Source organism: Clinocottus analis, unplaced genomic scaffold (assembly GCF_023055335.1).
Source record: "Clinocottus analis isolate CAN_PGR_092001 unplaced genomic scaffold, fCliAna1.0.p SCAF_7, whole genome shotgun sequence".
In the NCBI taxonomy this organism is placed as follows: Eukaryota; Metazoa; Chordata; class Actinopteri; order Perciformes; family Cottidae; genus Clinocottus; species Clinocottus analis.
This window is the reverse complement of record NW_027176229.1, coordinates 33,744-55,000: the sequence shown is the minus strand read 5'-3', so window position 1 is coordinate 55,000 and position 21,257 is coordinate 33,744. Positions and strand designations below refer to the sequence as shown.

The window sequence follows — 21,257 nt, the reverse complement described above, 5'->3', positions numbered from 1 at the left end:
CAATCAAGCGATCAATCAAGACAATAATCAGCATATCTGCATTATGAAAACAATAAAATAATTAGTTGCAATCAAACACTAAGAGGTTCACAGTTGCTCCAACTCAACCAACTGCAGCAGTAAAAACCTGCTTTTACATTAATGCATAGGGAATAATAATCATATTATGTAAAATATGATAGTATAACAGCTACAGGAGGCTTTTTTTCTGCATTCAGTACATTTTCCAGATTATACTTACACTCTTCTACCATCAGTACCATTTCCTTCAGCGCTCACATACAGAGCCTCCCTTACAGATCTCCTCACGGCCGGATGGAAACCTCAACGTTTACAGCAATGCAGGTTGAGCACCAGTGAACAACGCTGCAGCAGAAGAGTCAAACTCTGGTCTTTTCAAGTGTTTTCCATTACCAGAACAGCTCTGAACCCTTTTGGTCCTTCAGCTGCGATACAAAGTGCAGACACGGTGAGTCAGCGTCACCGCTCCGCCCGGCCTCACAAGTCAAGCTCAGGAGGAGAACAAGCTGATCGATCATCAATATCACCGTCTCTGTATGGAGCTGATTGATTCCCTGAAACATGCCTTGCTCGCCCTTTAAAAAGGGCCTTTCCCTCTGACCCTGGATGTCTCACACTGCCGTCACGGCTGCACGACAAACCGCTTCGAACTAGAATTCAAAGAGGAGAGGAAAAAAAGGGCAAGATGTTGTGTTGACAAACAAAGACTCCGTTTGAAGCAAAACACTTCATGCACTCAACGACGCAAACGACATCTCCATCGGAGTCTTTCTGCTGCACGATGGATCGCAGGAGGCCGCGTGGACCGGAGGGCGAGACAAATGAAAAATGAAGAACGCTGTGGCGTTGATGACGAGTGGCGTGCTGCGCACAGAGGGCTTCACATCATCCGTGGAGATTGTCGGTCTGGCTGTTTATTGTGCGCTTCTGGAAGCGGACAACCGATCAATAGTATTGATGGAGATCCACAACAATATAGTGTTGTCACGCTACCGTGATTCATAACTTCAAGATGCAACTCCTTGATAAGCAGCTTGGATATTTTATTAACGCACTCTGGGACCTTTTTTACGTTAAAGTACAAATCTTAGTAACATAATATGATATACTATCAGTATATAAAGTATGTAATTTGAGCTACACTTTGGCATTAATTAATGCATTAATAAGATAATCCATTGTTAGTCCCTCAGTGGGAAATTACAGGATTACAGCAGCGCTGCTCACAGTAAATAAAGATCAAGTAATATAAATAAACAGAACAGTAATAAAACTAAATTACAAAAATTAAACAGTAAGAAGAATATTAAATATAGAGATAGAATAAACAATAAATTAAAAATGTGTATGAAAGTGTATAAATCATTTAATAAACAACAATGTAATCTATATTATTCTGAAATGGGCGATTAGTGTATTGTGTGCTTTAGTGTATTGTTGGAGTGACGCAGCAAAGTAATTGTTACGCAATGTGTGGTTTGTCAAGCCAAATTTAAACGGAAACCTACAATAACGATGAAAAGAAACGCATTTCATAAATCATACAGGTCTCTTCACTCTCTTTTAGAACAAAGAGATCGTTGTCCCCACATGTACACTCTGACTGCACTCCTGCACTCTTTCTGCTGTGAGTCACACACACACACACACACACACACACACACACACACACACACACACACACTAAACCAAAACAGATGAGTCATGCTAGTTTGCCTCAGATGCATTGGCTCCAAAAACATTGATACCAAGAGAAACTGATCTAATTTTTTTGCATGATTAAACCTTTCTTTTTGTATCAATGTGCAAATCCACTTCTCCAGTGAGTTGGCGTTTTGTAAAATGGATGTGAACTTCTCTCGTGGACAAAATGAGGCACTTTGCTGTGACCTCTGATAACAGGAAAACAATGTGTTGTCGTGTTTTTGGGTGCGTCTTCTTTCTGAACGTAACACAACCTTTAACAAGTCGCGGCCCAGTGTTTTCATGGAAATGTCACAATCATCAGAAGAGTAGCCCACTTCTCTGAAACGCACAATAATTCTGTTTTGGTTCTCATTTGGAGGACGAATCACTTAAAAAAATCACATTTGCAATTGTTGAACTGTCTGAAACAAAAGCTCTGGGAAGGACAAAAACACAAGCTCATCGTGTGTGTATATAGAGATATCTATATCTATAGATCTATATCTATATATCTATAGATCTATATCTATATCTATCTATCACAAAGGGTTGTGACTTGTGAATTTTTACTTCTCGATCAACCTGCTACTGGTTTTCTGGATGAATCAAGCCGACATAAACACCTGATTTTACAATCAGTCCTACCCCCAAAAAAAGACCAAAACCATGAACAAAATAGGTGTCATTTCATATTCTCTCAGCTGACTTATCAATTAATCGACTACTCTTTTCACCTCTAATGTCCAACGTGCTTCAACCGCTCAGCTAAGTGTGCGGCGAGTGCACAGTGCGTCATCACCAAAGCGTAAATACAAGCTGACGTAAGGAGCAGTCACTCAGAAACGCGACGGATAGACGATGACGTCTGTATTTTACTGTCCGTCGTACCTTCAGGTCAAAGTGGGCGATTTGTTTGGCGTGCAGGTAGAAGACTCCGTCCAGGATCTGCTTGAGGAACTGCGTGGCTTCCTCCTCGCTCAGCGACTCCTTCTCCGCCAGGAAGTCGAAGAGCTCTCCGCCGGCCACGCTGGACACGAGGGAGGAGAGAGGAGAGAGGAAAGGAGAGAGGAGAGGGATCAACACGTGAGATGGCTCAGATCAGAGCCACAAAGCCCTGCTGATCAGAGCTGAGCTGCTGTAATCTAATCATCCCGGTGCGTTAGATCCCGACCACTTTACACCTGCTGATGTCATTTTAACCACCGCTGTTCTCCATAAAACTTCTTAATTAGTTTTATACATTGTTTGAGTCGAGATCCCTGCATCAGAATATTTAAGTATTTGCTTCATTACATTATCTTCATAAAAGAAAAGGCCTGATAATCTGGGTAAAAATGGAAAAGAAAAAAAGAAAAGACTGATAATATTTTGTTTTTAATCAGATGAAAATAAACAGTTTTTCACAAATTAACAAGATTACGTCACAAAAACAGAACATATTGGAACTAAACAGTGTTTTGATCCAACATTGACCCAGATCTGGTACTTTTTGGGCAAAAGAGATTCAACATTATACGATACAAAAGTCTTTGGCATCTTGGATTTGTTGTTTCATCAGAATGAAATTATATTGTTTCTTATTAAACCCTGAGGAGAGATGAGGAGAGAGGAAGGGTGATGAGGAGAGAGGAAGCATGATGAGGAGAGAGGAAGGGTGATAAAGAGATGAGGAGAGAGGAGGGGTGATGAGGAGAGAGATGAGGAGAGAGGAAGCGTGATGAGGAGAGAGGAAGGGTGATAAAGAGATGAGGAGAGAGGAGGGGTGATGAGGAGAGAGATGAGGAGAGAGGAAGCATGATGAGGAGAGAGGAAGGGTGATAAAGAGATGAGGAGAGAGGAAGCGTGATGAGGAGAGAGGAAGCGTGATGAGGAGAGAGGAAGGGTGCAGATCAGTGTAATTACAGCGTGTTCATTCAGCCGCTCAGCGTCCACTCAGCCGTACAAATGTCTGAACACATTTGTGAGCAATGGAAATTAAAATGAATAATTACTTTTCAGTTGCAGATTTTACATTTTACGATTTATGTCTATTTAAACGCTGCCGTCATGTTTTATTGTCTGGTATCATCTGGAGAGTCATTGATTTAGAGAAGAGATATAATCACACGTCGCTGAGAAAAAACTAAAAACCAATTAAATATTCCTCCTCCCCCTCCTCATCTTCCTCCTCCTTCTCCTCCTCTCTCCTCCTCCCTCCATCCTCCAATATTTTTTTAGCATCCAGCATGCAGCTCGTGTTTTTACCTGCTGGCATTATGATGTCACCCGACCAGCTCTGAATGCTAATTTGGTGTTTTAAATAATTCTCTCTTCCAGCTCCGCGACGCCTCGTCTCCTTCCCTGGACGACCTTCAGTGATCAACCACTAAAAGACTCCTAGTCGAGTCCATTACAAGATTGTCTCAGGGAAAATACAAACAACAAGACGATGAATCTTCTGGACGGACTGTCAGCAGGTAAAGACCCGCAGAAGGGACGGCCATCGACCCACCGGCTGATTTAACTGAATGGAGATCACATGAACACAAACCCTGAGTTTAAGTCCAACATCACGTCGGGTTAGCTTTTGCTTTAGAGGTCATAGTTTGAGTAAAAAGGAGTTGAGCTGACGACATAAATGCAGACAAACTAAAATAGTTCAAACAACTCATTGAAATTCTACCTAATCTTCCACCAGTCAACCAAGAGCGTCTTTGCTCAGCAGGGAGCATGAATACATGGTCCAACGACTGTACTGGCGTCTGTAAAAAATATATTTTATGTTTTAATCTTCAAGCTACACTTCCTGATTTGTATTTCCTCTTCTCTCCGTACCACAAACGCATGATGCTGACGTCACAATGTCATGTCAGGTCCTCTGGCAGCAAATCCTCACCAAATGGTCTGTCAGAGGCTCAGAGCGAGTGCATCTTTCTGGGACATGAAGAAGTTTGGGAAGCCATGAATTAGCATGAAAGATTCTCAAAATAAACTGCAGGATCTCCACAGCCAGCAGAAGGAGTGATGTGTGAGATTATAGATCATTTAGAAGTCCCATCACCTGCTGTGTCTTTGCTCCCTCACAGAACCGTGTCTTTCTCTAACGCCGACTGGAGCTCATCTTTAAATGGCTCGGCACAGTTAAACAATGCAGCGCTGAAGTGAGCAACATCAGTGAGAGCAAAGCCTGCATGTGTGAGAAACACAGCGTGTTGTCGGAGGTGTGAGATGAAGCCAAACGGCGGGCAGGACGCACGCCAGCTGGAGCGGAGGGAGCGTGTATGGACCCGTCGTTTACAGGCTTCAGGGTCCCGAGACATCAGCTGAGATGTTTAAGTTTGACTACCCCAAAAACAACAGCAGTAACACACCCGCATGCTGTTGAGAGCTGCACTGACTCACCAGCCAAACGCTGCTTCTATAACCTTTAGGTGCTCTTGCGATTTAGAAGGAAATAAGTTCAGGGCTGAAGCATTGACACAAGGTCATAAATAGTCAAATGACCTTCAGAGTAGAATAGAAAGCTTTCATTAGATTAACCTTCATTCTGGGGGAAGTGGCTCAGCATACCTCTTTACAGCAGCTAAGGTCCAATTATAGATGAGGTCCCTTTTTTAGAAGAAACTTTTTATAACCGACAGCAAAAAGGGACGTCCGCAGTAACTGGACTGTCCTCGACCTTTTGAAGTCCCCTTCGCCATCGTCTGGGTTTATAATCTGCCCGATGAAAGACAAACTCATTTGATCACCTCAGAAGAAGAGATGAACTTGATGGATCCTCCCTCATGGGCTGAACCTCGCAGTGGGTTTAAGTGTTCGGTTGGACTGCAGTACCTCGTCTTGCCACTAGGACTCCCCCTTAATGCCGCTTTAGTTTTTTTCATAACACATTTTCACAACTCAAGACAAGAGGACGTATTTTTTGCAGCTGACAAAACAAACCATCATAATGTATATCATAATTTTTACTGCATAATCCAGCAATGGCCACAAAGACACCATTTATTCCTGTTTTTATGGCAGTTTATCGTAAAGCTGACACATTTTCTAACATTATATTTTGAGTAAACCGACATTTTTTATTTTTTTGTGATCCATATTAACACGCCCAACATCAAAATATGCTTTAAAAAAAGTCTGTTATCTTTGTTCTCCTGATTGTGAGTCATCTGGAGTGCCTTCAACTTCTTTCGTCTGGTTTTAGCGTTAAAGGGATTTTCGTGAACAATTATTCTTTGACAAAAAGCAGCGGCATCAAACCAACACGGACACCTCTCTGTGTTGAACTGGTTTCATTGGCTTACATCACAGCAGCTTCAAGAGTCACAGGTCAGGGACACCTGCTCTGAACAGGAATCCTGAGGCTGGACATTGTTTTTATATTGTTTTTATATTGTTTTACAATGGTTCATTAACATCCTAACACGCTATCTAAAGCCACAAAAGCAAAGTACTCCTTGTGAGTACAGTTATTTAGAGTACTGTATCTCAACCTAATCAATGTGCAAACAAAAAGCTTATTTATATCCACAAATGTATTTGGGGGAAGTGATTGAAGGGGATGTTAAACAGAAATGTTTTTACTCGTTGGAAACTGAGATTTAGCTGCATATGAAGTTGTGAGTCTGGCGAGGAGCCAGGTTCACGGTGAGGAAAGTGTTTTAGAGGAATGAGAAAACATCAGAGACGTTTGAGGGGAAGGCCTCTGCAGCGCTCGAGTCGTTTATTTTATTAACACAACTCTAAACACCAACTCTGTGTTGACAAAAACATAATTAAATACCTTAATGATACATAAGATTGTGTTTCTGCTGCTGAGCGTTAGCTGAAGGTCGCCCTGTGATGACTTTCACTCAGATATTTGAATATTTCCTCTCTGAAAGCATTTCATCGAGCGTTAGAGAACATCGCGGCGCTATTTGTAGCCCGGTGATCGGCTCTACGGCGTCACTGTACCGAGCTGGAAGTGAGCCGCGCACTCATGGAATCACACACGCGCCTCGGACCGCGAGTACGGACTGGTTTTGGTGGCATCACTGGTCAGGAATGCGGTCCGGTGGCCGCAGCCCTCACTCATTACAGACTGGCATGAAGATGACCTCCTGGTCTCTGCTTCGTGCGTGTTCGTCGTGAATAAGCGTGGCCGCTGGATTATAATTGTAATGTAAACATGAATGATCTTCCAGCGTTTGGAGTTCCACCTAATCTGGTTGGACTGGTTTGACTGGTGCTTCGCGAGAGAGCTTTGTGCCACACGACACCGCCGCGAGGCTCCAGCTGCAGGTGCAGCTCGATCTACCTGGAAAACGTGTCACTACGATGACTTGTGACCACTGTTGTACAGTTATTCCTTTTGTTGTTTGGCAAGAGCTTTACAAATTACATTTCACACATTGAAGTTTAGTTTGAACCTCATGAGCAAGTACTAAACAATAACGGTTATCTCTGCTTTGGCACGTTTGACTGAATAATGGGAAATGTAGGATGCGTCGTTTTCTGGAGCTTGAGGGAGTCCCTTTTATTAAATCTGAATCTGAACTTTATGGAAGTGCAATACTAAAATCCCTGGACTTTATAAAGAGAACAATAGCCTGACGATACCTTTAATATTGTTCTTAAAAACATGAGAGACATTAGAAGTCACTTATCCTGAATAACTTTTGTAAAAGGAAAGTGTCTTGTATCAAGCAGTAAAAAACAAAATGTGTTTTTCTAATACTTTTTATTCAAGTTGCCTTTTTACGAACCCAAAAAATCCTCAACGGGCCAGGAGGTACTGAAGCAATGAGGTGCGAGAGTCAGTACTGTATCGTCAATAATGTACCGTGCAGGCTAACTGTACATTATTGTAGATACAGTCCTGCTTTTATAAAACAGTTAATCTAGATCTACCTGTTATTTTAAGTGCACTGGTATGGAACGCTCTGGTCAATGTGACCAGGTTGTACAGTACTTTATGGCTGAATAAAGTACACCCAGTGACTCACTCTCAACCAATCAGAATGCTCGATTTGATCGACCCGTTTAACAAAGTATAAAAATAGATTTATGAGACGAGGCCACTCACAGCTCCAGGATCAGGATGACGTCCGCCTTGTTCTCAAACACCTCGTGGAGCGTGATGATGTTGGGGTGCTGGATCTCCTTCAGGATGCTCACCTCGCGCTCGATGTCATCCCTCGTCACCCCTCGCCGACTTGACTTGCTGCGGCGCTTCTTGATGGATTTGGCGGCATAGTCCACACCCGTGCCCCTGTGACGGCATCTTCTGACCACGGCAAACTGGCCACTGGCGAGGGAGAGAAGGAGGAAGAAGAGAAGGAGGAAGAAGAGAGGTTGTCAAAAGATGTCGTCTGGCCTTGAAACGTCGATACAGAATCAAATATCTGCCTTTAAGCACCTCTAAAGATCGCTCCTTAAGGCCGTAGACCTCATGTGTTTGATCCGTACATACAACCTTTGGACAGAGCCAGGCTAGCTGTTTCCCTTTGTTTCCAGTCTTTGTGCTAAGCTAACTGGCTGCTGCCTACAGATAGATATAATGATATGCTCATCAAACTCTGTGAGGAAAAAAGTGTATTTTTCATTTCTTTAAAAACAAAAAATACAACTCTTTCATAAACAAATAAGACCATCAATAAGAGCTGATTTGATATACTAAATGAAAGAGGACAGCTGTCATACAAACTGGATGATTGACCAACAATAAATAGAAATAGATGGCAGTGACTGATCCATCAGCCTCAAGGACATCCTCATGGTCACGTGTTGAAATCCCACAGAGTTCACTATTGTTCACTAATAAAGCAGCCGTCCTGCTTTTGGTAAACACGGCCGTCGAAGCCAAAACAAAAAGGAGTGGGCGGGATAATAAGCTTTAATTTAATAACCGGCCGATGCATCACTCCTGACGCCGCCTGGATACGGGAATAGCAATGGAAGCTGAATAGAGACACAGGAATGTATTCAGACGGCAGTGAGGGCGACATCGTGGGCGAACCCCGAGGACGAGTTGACTGCAACATCAAAAACACAATTACGCCGCAACGTGTATTTAAAACGATAATCCATGCGCGTCATGATTTACAGGAGTCCTAATTACTATCTGCGGTGGAAAAAAAGAGTATTCAACAAAAATAACACCTGCCCTCACCCTCGTGACGGCGGTGTGTGGAGGACTTTCACAGCTCGGCACAACAACACAGCTGATAAACATCCACACGGGAACCCTCCGCCGCTATGAGACGCATCCGTCACGATAGAGCACATAAATCACACCAGTACTAGAGGTTTTATATCTCGTAGTAACTCTGGGTCAAAAGAGGCTCAATCAATGTTTTAGAAGACTTTAGAAATCCAGCATTTGCAGCTCAGCAGTTCAAATACCTGCTGAAAAGGTTAAAGTTTTATACGATGAAGCGGCTCTCCACCCACAAATAAAAGCAAAACAATCGAGCAGACTTCCTTTGGAAAACACGTACAATTCAAAAAATAATTACACTAAATTCTTTGACAATCAACGCAAGAAACTATTGTCTGAATCGAGAGCCAACGCAGTTGAAAGGGGATTTGTTGATGAGCTGAATTAACACAAACCAAAAACACAACATTGACTGGTTTTAGATTTTTAAATAATATGTTTTCGTACTATTCTGTCAATATGTGTGTGTGGAGAGGGAGGGGTCATACAAGCAATTATGAAGATGTTCGCTTGGTCTTTAGGAAAATGAGAGGAAGCATGTTTGGCTAACATGTGACTTCTTTTGTGAAGACTCAACATGAAGCAGCAACATGTTTCCCTCTGGATACACAGGGTTCTTGTGTATTTTGACCAAAATGATTTAAATCCCAACGAGAGCCCTCGTCAGCTCACCTGCCCAGGTGTCGCTTCCCAACTATGTTCTTCACAGTGCCAACAGGTGAGTTGAGTGGATACGTGTGCAGCCTTTATGGAGTAGTACTCTCTTACGCAGGAGCGGTCGGGGAAAGTCCATCGCCAACGCTACATCGATTAATCGCTGCGTACCGACTGGACGGTGCCGACTCCGCCCCAAAACGCCAGGAAAACCACTCTGGGGAGATAGCGAGGACACTTGGCTGAGGGCTGTTGACGCCTCCGCCGATTGTGCCTCGTCGCGGCCCTGGCAATCATTGAGCACTTAGTGTACCGAACGCCCACGGAGGGAGGAAGAGAACAAGGGAGTAGGGGGTGAGAGAGAGCGCCACATTCTGTCACAGGTTTTTTTCATTTCCATCCAAGCCCAGATTTTCACACAGATTTACAGCTTTATGGCAAAAGCTTCCACTGCCTTGGCAAGAAGAAGAAGAAGAAGAAGAGCCGCTATAAAGCGAGCTCCCTGCGCCGTCATCTGACTCCCGCAGCCCTGCCAAGACGAGAGTGCACAGTTGTCAGGAAGCAGTTCAGTAATTTAGCTATATGTTCCCACTCGCTCAATGTGTCTTCCAATATCTGATGAGACATGCAGACATGAGGATGCAGACAACACTGCCAGCTGCAGAGGAGCATTGAGGCCCCAAAAAAAGAGAAATAAGGCCTTGGGGTGAGTGTCAGTGACTAAAAACGTCTCCCCGCTCTGACCCTGTGGGCCGGTGACTGGTCAGTGGTGCCTGAGGCCACGCCCACATGCATGCAGATACAAACTGCTGTTGAGATTTGAGAAGGTTCGCTGCTCACCTCATTTTACCAGCAATATAGCGAGACATGTGATGGCGAGAGCTTCTTGAATGTGAGGATCTGCAGCATCCAGAATTCGGATGGTTGGACCAAAAACATAGCTAAGTCGTGACAATAATCTGCAGATTGACAGATAATAGATAAATTAAGATTTGTGTCTAAAAACATGGTTGCATCTCTTCTTCCTGGTCTTTGATTCTGTGGGACGAGCACGGCCGCTGAGCGACGCCAGCCGCTCCCTCCAAAGCCCTGGGCGTGGCCCAGCGCGGTGCATTTGCACATCCCTGTAAAATAGTTGCCGCAGTGGGTGAAATATTTCCCCACAGCTTCTTAAAACGTGAGGATTTGCAGCTTTTCTCTGTTCTTTATCCCAGTAAATGAACCCTTTCGGGGTGTTGGACTGTTGGTCAGACTGAACATGCAATTTAAAGACTTTAGGTTCTGGGAATTTCCATATTTTTGGACAATTCATAGACTCAACGATTGACGAGGAAAATAGTCTTCAGGTGAGTCAACATTGAAAATAATCATTGGTATTACACAGCGGGCCAAAATACTCCCGATCAATTATTAATTCAATACTTGTGTGTTGCCCAAGTGGCTCCACTGATGCACAAATATGCAAATACTGATGATTTGGAGGCCTCCAAAAGCCATATTGGTCAAAGGCAGAGACACCCTTATTTACAATATACATTTCTATGTGAGAAACACTGTTTTCATCAGCGGGTGAAAACAAGCAAAAAATAATGTTTAAATAAACGTTAGACCCTCCAGATAATCCAGTGGAGTCGTCCGAGCATCATGTCATGATCAACCACATTAAACTGACATATACAGAAAGGGAAGTAATCCGATTGCGACGGTTGGGGGATTGTTTGCTGACAAACCGAACCCTGGATTAGCTGAAAGGGAATGATGTCTCTTTGAGGAAGCGACTTGTGCCGCGACCGAACCACAGACGCCACGCAGACACCGTGAAGAGGAAGAGAGAGCCGAGGAAGAGCGCTTTCTCATGCTAATGACACTCCTGCCCCCACTCAGTCTGACTTCGCCCCAATGTGACCCCCCACACCTCCTACCTGTCAGTCAGGCCTCCATGTGTAGACTCTAGGGACAGAAACATCAGGTTCTAATCTGTGTCTGCTGTTCACACTGCGCGTGTGTGTGTGTGTGTGTGTACTATTATTATACAAGGAGACACACAGGACTCTGCAATCTGTATTCAAACGACTGAGCACCTGTGAGTGACCTCTGCACACTATTATAGCTCAAAGGATAATCACTTAAGCTGCAAACGTGCGGCTACAAAAAGGTCAAGTTCAGACAGCGACGGGATGAGAATATTATGGATGTTCGGCCGACAAGTTCACCTCTCTTCTCATTCGCTCTGTTTTATTTTTCACAAACGCACATCAAGGTGAGCACAAAGTCAAACCACTGCAACGACTAAAACGTGCAAACCACTGAAACTGCAAAAAGGCCCCAAAAAATAATGACGGACGCTCAAGAAAAACAAGCAGCTTCCTCACAACAGCCTTCAAACTTCCCACAGCTGAAGGTCCATGCAGAGGAAAAGCGTGATGTGTGAAGCCGTGGGACTCGTGTGAAAACACTGCTGAGGAGGAGAAAGGACGACACGATTTCCTGTTCATGATGATACGCCATCTGTGCAGATTGTGAAGACATCCTGTGACACTTTGTATGTCCCCCCTCCCTCATATAATACACATGTACCATGTCAGGATTGAAAGGGAAAAAAGCAATGTTGTGAGAGAAATGTAAGACTATTCATGGTATTAAAAAAGTCCTGCGTACAATAATAAAGAAGCAACAACCAATGCAGGCACTTGAACACAACCTGTGTGGTATTGTGTGAGGGCTCTCATGCTGCCTCGTGCTATTGGTGGAGAGTTTTGTGTATTGCGGTTGATTCATCTTGAAATATACTAATTATCTTTGCTCCCTGAATCTCTGAATTCAGTGGAAACCGATGTTTTCTAAAATTCCCTGAACCTGGAAAAGCTACTGGACGTTATGAACGTGGACTATTATGTTGAAGGTTGAGACTGCAGTGAAGCGGAGCTGCGACTCTGGAGGAGGAACGATGTGAAGAGGTTCTATAATTACTTTACTTTCCAAGGCTGAAAGGAACCTTTTCAACAGAGAGTGAGGTTTTGACGATCATGTAACAGCACTATTGTTTATAATGCAAACCTGAACACAAGCATGCATTGAAATGTTTCTGCATATTGCTATGAACTGCAGGTTATTGGTTGGCAAATGCCATCAGCATCATGGTGCATTAGAGTGTTTGAGTGCGTTTCCTGCAGGCCGATTGAAGACCATGGTAAATATATACTCGTTCAACCTTTGAAGAAGTTCTCTGCCGCGTATCATGAAAATAAAACCAAAAACCGACAGGAAAGTTGCCAATCAGCTCGTTTGAGCACAGAGATTTCCCCACTGCACATAGCCGGCGTGAAGGCATGTGGGCTGTGGGAATCAAACGTCCACGCCCCTGTGCATGCACAGAGAGAGAGAGAGAGAGAGAGAGAGAAAGAGAGAGGGGGGAAGCGAGCCCACCCTTTGTGAACAACACCAGCTGCACACACACATACAAACAAGAGGGGAAATGGCAGAGGCAGCGGAGGGAAACCAAAACCCAAAAAAACACACCCGCTCTTACCGCGGTCCAGTTCCTCTTTCTGAGAGCTGAGATTGAAAAAATATATTTCTATAGCTTACAGCTACGTTAACAGGGGGGATCCCCCCACCTGATAGACCCCTCATGTTGGTCATACTATTGTTACTACTGGCAGAGGACGCGAGCTGGGAAACCCCTCTCATCCTCCAGGGATGTGGAGGGAGAGACTTGCACCAGAGCTGCTGAGCAATCGCAAAAGATGGGGCAGAAAATAACGAGCAGGCAGAGAAGAAAAACGCCTTCCTGGGAATCACTGACAAACAGAGGCAGGGAGGCCGTTTCTCAAGCGCAGCCCCCCCCCCCCACCTCACCCTCCTGCACAGTGCAAAACCCCAGATAGTCTGCCGGATCAAATTGCTGCATCCCCTTTGTACCTTTGTAGTGCTTAAAGCACGGACAAGGCTTCCTGCTTCTGGCCTACTTGTTTCTGGAAGAGGGACGAGGGTGACTGGGAGCGGGTTAGGAAATGAGAGGTTTGTTTGCGTCTACTGGAGCTGCGTGACAATGCCTCCAGGAGAGCCTTGCATTACCCAACGCTGTTATTATCTGTGGAAATACACGGCGGCGGTCAAGAGATTTACTGCTGCATGCTTCTCTAAAACCCCGACAGTGAGATTAGCCTGAGCTCTCTCGGGTGTATACGTCACACAGCGACAGTACGCAACAGTACAAAGTAACCGACGCCGCGTCCTTAAAAACAGACCTGCGCTCAGTCAATTTGCATGCAAACAGCCACACGGAGGCTGAGCCAATGCAGACCCTGCAAATTAGATTGTGCGTGTGCTGAAGTGTTGCTTCAAAGCACCGGGGCTGCACAAAGGCCTTCATTATGCAGCCCCGGTGCTGGAAACACCTTTAGAGAGACTTCTTCACACTGCAGATATCGCATCAGAAGACTTCTTAGACTCACCTTGGACAAGAGCAGCTGCTAAGTGGACGTAGTGCAGAGAGACGATGAGGTGCTTTTTTAAGCACAAAAGCCAAAGTTTTGCTGCGTTTCTCTATAAAATGACAATACGGCATTATTATCATCATCTTTGGGTTGTGGACTGTTAACTGTCAACTTTGCCTCAGGTTTAGATACCGACATGATATACACCTGCCAGAGTAATACTGAAAATAATTGTGAATTTGTAATGCAACACAAATATACCTCGTGCAGCTCAATGCTACACTATATTTTTGAGGGCAACATTACAAAAAGACTAATTGTTGCAAAAAACCTTTGCAATTACCTGGAAGCTTACTGACCGACAAAAACTGAGATGAAACAATGTTTTCCTCAGAAAGCCGAATGCTGCTAGCTGCTGCTGGTTGGGGTCAAATTCTTTATCGCCGATGTCAAGTTGGAAATACAAGACAGCTCAGGTGAGTAAAAGGTGCAACAAACAAGTCAGCGCTGTGAGAGACGGCTGGACACGAGCGAGCGCCCCCTCGTCCCGGGTGACCGGTCGCTGCCGGTCGGAGTCCGGCCTCATCGGGCCGAGGCGGCGCTGGAATGAACCATGTTCAGCGGTAACGAGCAGAGCAGGAAGGAGGGCTGGAGGGATGAATCTGACACCAACAAGCACGCAGCACAAAGTGGAGCCAGCGAGTGGATAAAGACAGTCGGGTCCAAACAGGCAGCTGTCGACGTCGTCGCCAGTATTTCGGCGTTCTTTCGGGGGATCGTAATGCAGGGGATGTTGGCGTTTCTTGTAAAGCACGTTGAGAGGATCTTTTCCCCCTGAATGTCACAAAGCACTGACTGACGATCAGAGTGTCCACAGTGGCTTTTACATTCCCTTTAAACGCGTCAAGTATGAGGGAAGCAAAGCATGGAGGAAGGTACCTGCCGCCCGGTAGCACAGGTCACGATGACGACTCGGGCAGATCGAAGCTAACCGTGGCTATGATGGAGTCAATCTGCAATTTGTGGCACAACTGCCCAACATTACGACTTATCATCCATTTTCTCCAGCCCAGGGACACAAAACATTGATGCCACTCATCAAATGGGGATGCCAAGCCAAACAGGTTGCACATCGTATCTTAACGATGTGAGCCAGATCTATGTGAATTCTCACGAGCAGACAGGGTTGTGTTGAGAAGGCAGCTCCCTCTCTGAGAATGAGGTGATAACAAGCTCGGTGTGAAGTTCAAGTCGTCAACGCAGGGTGTCTGGCACAGCTTGGGCTGACAGCAGCAGCTGAACAACACGCACGCACACACACACACACACGCACGCACGCACACCAGCTGGCTTTAGGATCTCCTCGACGTCTCGGTGCGTCTGCATGGAGGGTTTGCTCGCATGCAGGAAGTAAAGCAGGTGTTTCCCCAGCGGAGAACACTTGGCTCCCAGCCAGCAGACGGTGCTCGACCAACGCTTCATCAACACGAGCAGTTATTCTCGCCTGGAAATCATTCCTCTTCAGAATAATCCAGTATGAGAGTCATTCCTTTGGGACCGGGCTGGGAAAGGAAGGTATGATACTGACCCGCGTGACCTTTGCCCTCAATCCCACCATAATCCATCTGTACATTACAGCCTCTTAAATACAGCCTAGACTCGGAGTGTAATGTATGCACATCATGCCACACGCACACAGAAAATAAACGCCCTGCTTGCAACAGAGCGTCTGCGAGCTAAAGGTTGGAACACGCATGTGGGTTCTCTTGCATCACGTTAAACATCTGGGCTTTATTTTCAAAGCAACGACACCAGCGTGCAGCTCATTTCCACGGACGAGAGCCGACTCGTCACCGGCTCTAAACACGGACATTTAGCACAACAACAAAACAATGCGAATCAAATCTCCAGCTCCTGGCTGTCGCATTAAAAATCAACCGTTCAGTTCCATAAATCTTTGTCGAATATAAAAAGTCAGAGCCACCAGGACTGGCTTTTAAAATGATATTTAAAGTCTACTCGCTTGTTTATGAGTCGAAACTAAATGTTAAACTTGGTCACTGGGAGAAAACGAACACACCACAAAACCACACCATGACATGTGAACAGAAATTATCATCAGTATGATTATTAAAGACATTTTAATCTACATGCAAACACTTAATTGTGGTTTTATGGATATTCAAGCAGGTCAGAGCTCTTCACCGATGTGAAACGAGCAGCTCGAGGATTCAGCAGCGATTTCTTGGTCCAATGCTAATTTCTTTATTAGCGATTAATCGCTAAATTGGGTTTACATTCTTTTCTTTTTTGACAAGTCAACATAATGCAAAATTAAATGTACTTCTTGTCGCTCAACGTGACATCATTCAGTCATTTTTTTTAGCAGCATTTTGCATTTTTAAATGAATTACTGAAAACAAAACACTTTGGAAAGCTTCTGTCTACTAAAGGTTTTGGCATCCGCTACTTCCTAAATAACACAACATGGGACGAGGCCCCAGGAAGAAAGGGCCTCAAACCCGATGTACCTTTGAGGGATGAGAAGCGCTGTGCTGGCGTTATCGCGGCCAGTGCTGCACGGTGCATCCCTCACACTGAGCCAGCTATGGATTGGCTCTGAGCGCTACTACTGTGAAATATGAGCGAGTGCTGAAAAGCTGAAAAGTGTGAAGTACAATAGCAGGCGTGCTCGCAGAGATGCGGGAAGAAACGCGCCGCGCACACAAAGCCTCTGTCAAATGTGATACTGATGCATGCACATGGACGGGGGGAGGATGACACACAAGTGGGAACACAATAGGTGTGATCTCAGCCGCAGTTTGGTTTCCTTTGGTGTGAACCGCAGAGCAACTTTGCTCGCTGAATTTTTGGTTTTGAGGGGGTAGTTTGTTCACTTTGGTTTTTTGCGGCCCAGCGACAGGCAAAAAAACAACAACTGCAAGTCGCGTGCCATTGTTCACGTCTACTTTCATAGATTTGTGTTCTTCTGGAGACAGAAATCCATACCAGTAACTTTTAAGTTGATATTGTGAACTTTTCAATTTACACAATCAGCCGTTTCAAAGCAATATTGTTGCTTACATGGCTCATGTCAGTTCAATATTCACATATTCACTCACTTTTGGCTCCATTTGTGGTCTCCACAAAGCCCTGAGAAACATATGTGACTCTTTACCTGCCAAACGTACAACTGTCTCGACAATGATGCCATGAGTCAAACCGAAACAGCAAAGCTGCAGCGAGGAAACCAAACAAGGAGCTGAAACTATGAAAATATGGAAATGCTCGACCAATGCAATCCTTTGTTCCAGCGGATGTCATAAAAACTAAGCACTGCCATCATTCTACATGATCTCTGCGTTTCACAGAGTGTGTCATTGTAGAGCAGAGGGCAGTCCTCCGCTCGACACCCCATGATGTACGACGAACACGGCGACGGCATAAAGGACAATAAACGTCTCGCCATCGCCCAGCAGCCAGGGTGGAAATGCTAATGTTGCTGATCTGCACTTGCTGACTTTATATCTGAGCTCAGATTTATTGGATGGATTAGTTTGGATTTAGTTTTGTGTCGTTAACGTCAGCCTCTGTGTCGTTCTCCGTCTGGATTTTTTGTTGTTGCTGCGAGGAGCGGACACCATTTCAGAGGAAAGTCATTTGGGCCCGTGACCGTGTGAATGTGGCTGAAGATGCAGAGCGGTAAAAACAGAAAATCTGCAGCAAATTTACAATGTTCCTCCACCGCATTATCGCATCACACTGGTGAGAAACAGCTTTAAAACCAGTCCGTACAGGTGAAACACATTTAAGAGCAAAGTAAATCCCTAAAAACACAAACACCCGACAACGTGCATGTATGTTTTTCATCACGCACGAACCAGCCTGCTCACCGGCCTGACATACTTTGCGGCGATACCGTACTGAAAAGGATTTGATGTCATTAAATACAGGTTTCAGATAAATGCAGCCGTCAGATACATGTCATGTGTTGTAATCTGGCTTTAATCTCCATCCCGGCAGCTTTGTGACAAAGCAGCTTGAGCAGCTCGATGATTGGCTGACGGGATCAGCCGTCACCGCGTCGGCCGGCTTGGAAAAGACAATCTGCAGCAGGTGAAATGTTATTATAAAATGACGTCGTCATTTCCCCGGTGCCTGGAAAACACACAGGGAGATGAAGTTGGATATTGGCGCTGCGTCACCTCTCTTTCATCCGCCTGCTCTGCGTTTACTCGACGTCTCTCGGGCTGAAGTGCTCCAGTTACCACTCGCTCCAACTTCACAGTCCAGCAGCAGCAGATCAATACCTGTGAGTCTAAAGAAAACCAGCGACCTCGCTACTGCACGCTGACAAATAGTCTCATCTATTTATTTCATTAGATGATGATAGAAACTGCATGCGCTCTGATGACGTCACGTCGTGTTTCAAGTGCTTGGCCCTCCTTTCACATGAGCATAGATGATCCTGCAGGTGGACCAGTGATGACTGCTCAAGCATATTGAAATGCAGAACTGTGCTCCTTTTCAATTAGCACTTAAAGAGAAGCCAGTCCATTAGCTGTTCATTAGTTTGACTTGTTCACGTAGCTTGACTCATCGAGTGTTTCTGTACTTGTTGAAGCAGCAGTGGGTGAAACTCATCCGTCTAACTGGAATGAAAGACGGGTTTCATGGATTTTGTGACGAACCCGAGGCTTCAGGAATTCGGATAAACCTTGGACGAGCTTGCACAATGTATTCTGCTTTTCAAAATCAGAGATTCATATTTCATGGAGACACACACACAGTTATTGCTGCCAAATGGCTTGGCACTTAGAAGAGTAAACACGAGAGAGACAGTGAGAGAAAGAGCCAGTGAAAGCTTATTATTCGTAGTTTCTCTTTCTAACGCTCCTCAATTTAACAACCAGCATCCTTCCAGCCGGTGAGAGTGCTCTGTTTATTCCTCCATCCCCGATCTTCTCATCTTGGTGTTTTTGTGAGAGTCCTGCTTCTCTAGTTAATTAAATTGTCCTTGGCTCACGGGGTTGAATAAAGCCCTCGGGCGCCGCACGCCACCCTTTTGTCAGAGTCTACGTTCTCCACGTCCGTCTCCTCCGTCACAGGACCGGAGGCGATGGAGCGCTCAGCGCTTCCTCCAGGGTTTGACAGTTCTTGGGTGTGCGAGAGGAAACGGTGGGTCTAGATGACAGCGCAGATAAAAACCAGAACAGAAACTACATACTGCTGACAATTTATAAATGATTCATTCTGTCCTCTACGAAGCAGCGAGTGCTGCTTTTTGAAAACTCTTCACGTACGAATCCGTTGTGCTGTTAAAGACTGCAGGTGATCGATGAGTCGGTGTTGGGTTTTTGTACCGTTAGTCAGACAAAACAAGCACTTTGAAGATGTCGTTTGGGCTTTAGGAGCGCATATTGATTGTTCTCAGAACCATTTCCGCCCTTTATTACACAGAGACATGGAAAGGAGCTTACATGGAAAATTTGATATACATAAGTGCAACATTTCAATCTTTATTTAGACGATCTTTCTTTAATAGATATTGATCCACGGAGCTTACAAGTTGCAATCTTCCCAAACAGCAGAATCAAACAACAATACCAATGCAATGACACACGGAGCAACAGGAAGTAGTGGGCAGGAAGTCCCGTTGGCCCACGAGTTCACTGACAGACAATCTGTTTGCAATCCTCGTCTTAAAGTCCACAACATCGGCTTCATCCTTTTCCTGTACTGTCACCGCTAAAGGTGGTTGTCAGAAACAGATTCTTCAGCTTTACAGCGAGCTTGACAAGGAGCAGACAGGTTGTTGTAGTTGGCAGAATTTAATGTAGGATTTTGTGTACTTCTTTGACGGCGCAGCAAAGACACGCCTCAAACTAAATCAGTCCCTCAATGCGACTCCACGCTGATGGAGAAGCCCGTTGTCCATCAGTTTCAGACGTCTTTCTCGTCCACATTTCGGTCAGTTTCTTGAGCCGGTCGAGTCCCACCAGGACCAGATGAGGATATTGAAAGTAGCCAATGACAGAGAGGCCAAAAGGTACATGGGCGAGCAGCCGGAGGCTCTCCGCTGTGATTCAGCGTGAGAAACAAAACCTCCCGGCGAGGCCGAGCTTTTCAGCAGCAACCGGAGCGCCGCGTGGGAGGCCGGCTCGCAGCGCTCCCTGCGTGCCCACTCGGCTGCAGAGCGGGCCGCGAGCTGCGCCGGCAGGGAAGAAGAAGAAAAACATTACGCAACCACCACGCCATTGTGTACAGCGGAAGGGTAGCCACGGCAACAGGATTCAGGGAGCGAGCCAGAGGGAAGCGGCGGCGGCGGCTGGAGGAAGGAAGAGATCCTCCTGGGTGGGCTTCAACGCGGCGTGTGTGAGCGTGTGTGTTCAGATATGGGTTTTGTCAGGAAGCCCCGACCCCGGCCCCTCTGCAAGGAAGCCAGGCGAGTGACGGCAGCGGGCTGGTTTGAGATGGCGAGGTTTGGTTGGCATGGCGAAGCTTTGTTTGAGCCACGCTGGACGACCTCGGTTCCTGTTTAGCAACCAAACAAATGTCTCCACCATGAAAAAATGAGACGCGTTGATAGGGAGCGTGGAGCACACACAGCCCGTCCATTACAGGACTGGACATGACCAGCTGCCACCGGATTATGTTTTTGTAAGATAACATATGCGTATCACTCTTCATCTCATTTTGGGCCATTCTTGTAGCTGATGCATTTTGTTTGTGAGGGTCTGGGGTCCAGATCCCGGTCTGCAGGTCCTTCTGTAGAGTCTGCATGTTCTCCCCGTGGCAGCGTGGGTTCTCTCCGGGTTCTCCGGGTTCCTCCCTCAGTCCAAAGACCTGCAGCTCAGGTCAACTGGACTGTAATGTCCCGCAGGTGTGAATGTGAGTGTGCATGTCGTCTGTCTCTGTCTCTATGTGATGACTGGAGACTTGTCCAGGTGAACTCTGCCTTCACTCAGTGACAGCTGGGTGGAGGCGACCCTCAACAGGAGGAGCGGTTCAGATAATGGATGGAAGATTTTACATGGGCAACATGTAAAAACCCTTCAGCTAACTGGAGAATACCAAATTCAACAGGACCACAGTTTAAACTTTCAGCACACGCTTTACAGAGTAGTTCAGTCCTCACAGATCACTTCCATCAATCAGACCAGATATGGTATGATCTCTTGTTGTTAAACAACGGTTAAGGTCACGCCAACCTTTGACAGAACACACAACTCCTGTACGAGAAATGAGTTTCTGATTTCTAGGATTTGTTATAAAGA

The 21,257-nt window shown here is 45.4% G+C and overlaps 1 protein-coding gene across 1 annotated transcript in view; it reads right to left on the bottom strand.

Moving 5' to 3' along the window:
* Window positions 1-21,257, bottom strand: part of dapk1 (death-associated protein kinase 1) — a 64,655-nt gene that overhangs the window by 33,090 nt on the left and 10,308 nt on the right. Inside the window, 2 exon segments of the mRNA XM_068604558.1 lie at window positions 2,596-2,734; window positions 7,754-7,975. Of these exon segments, the coding sequence (XP_068460659.1) occupies window positions 2,596-2,734; window positions 7,754-7,975 (361 nt within the window).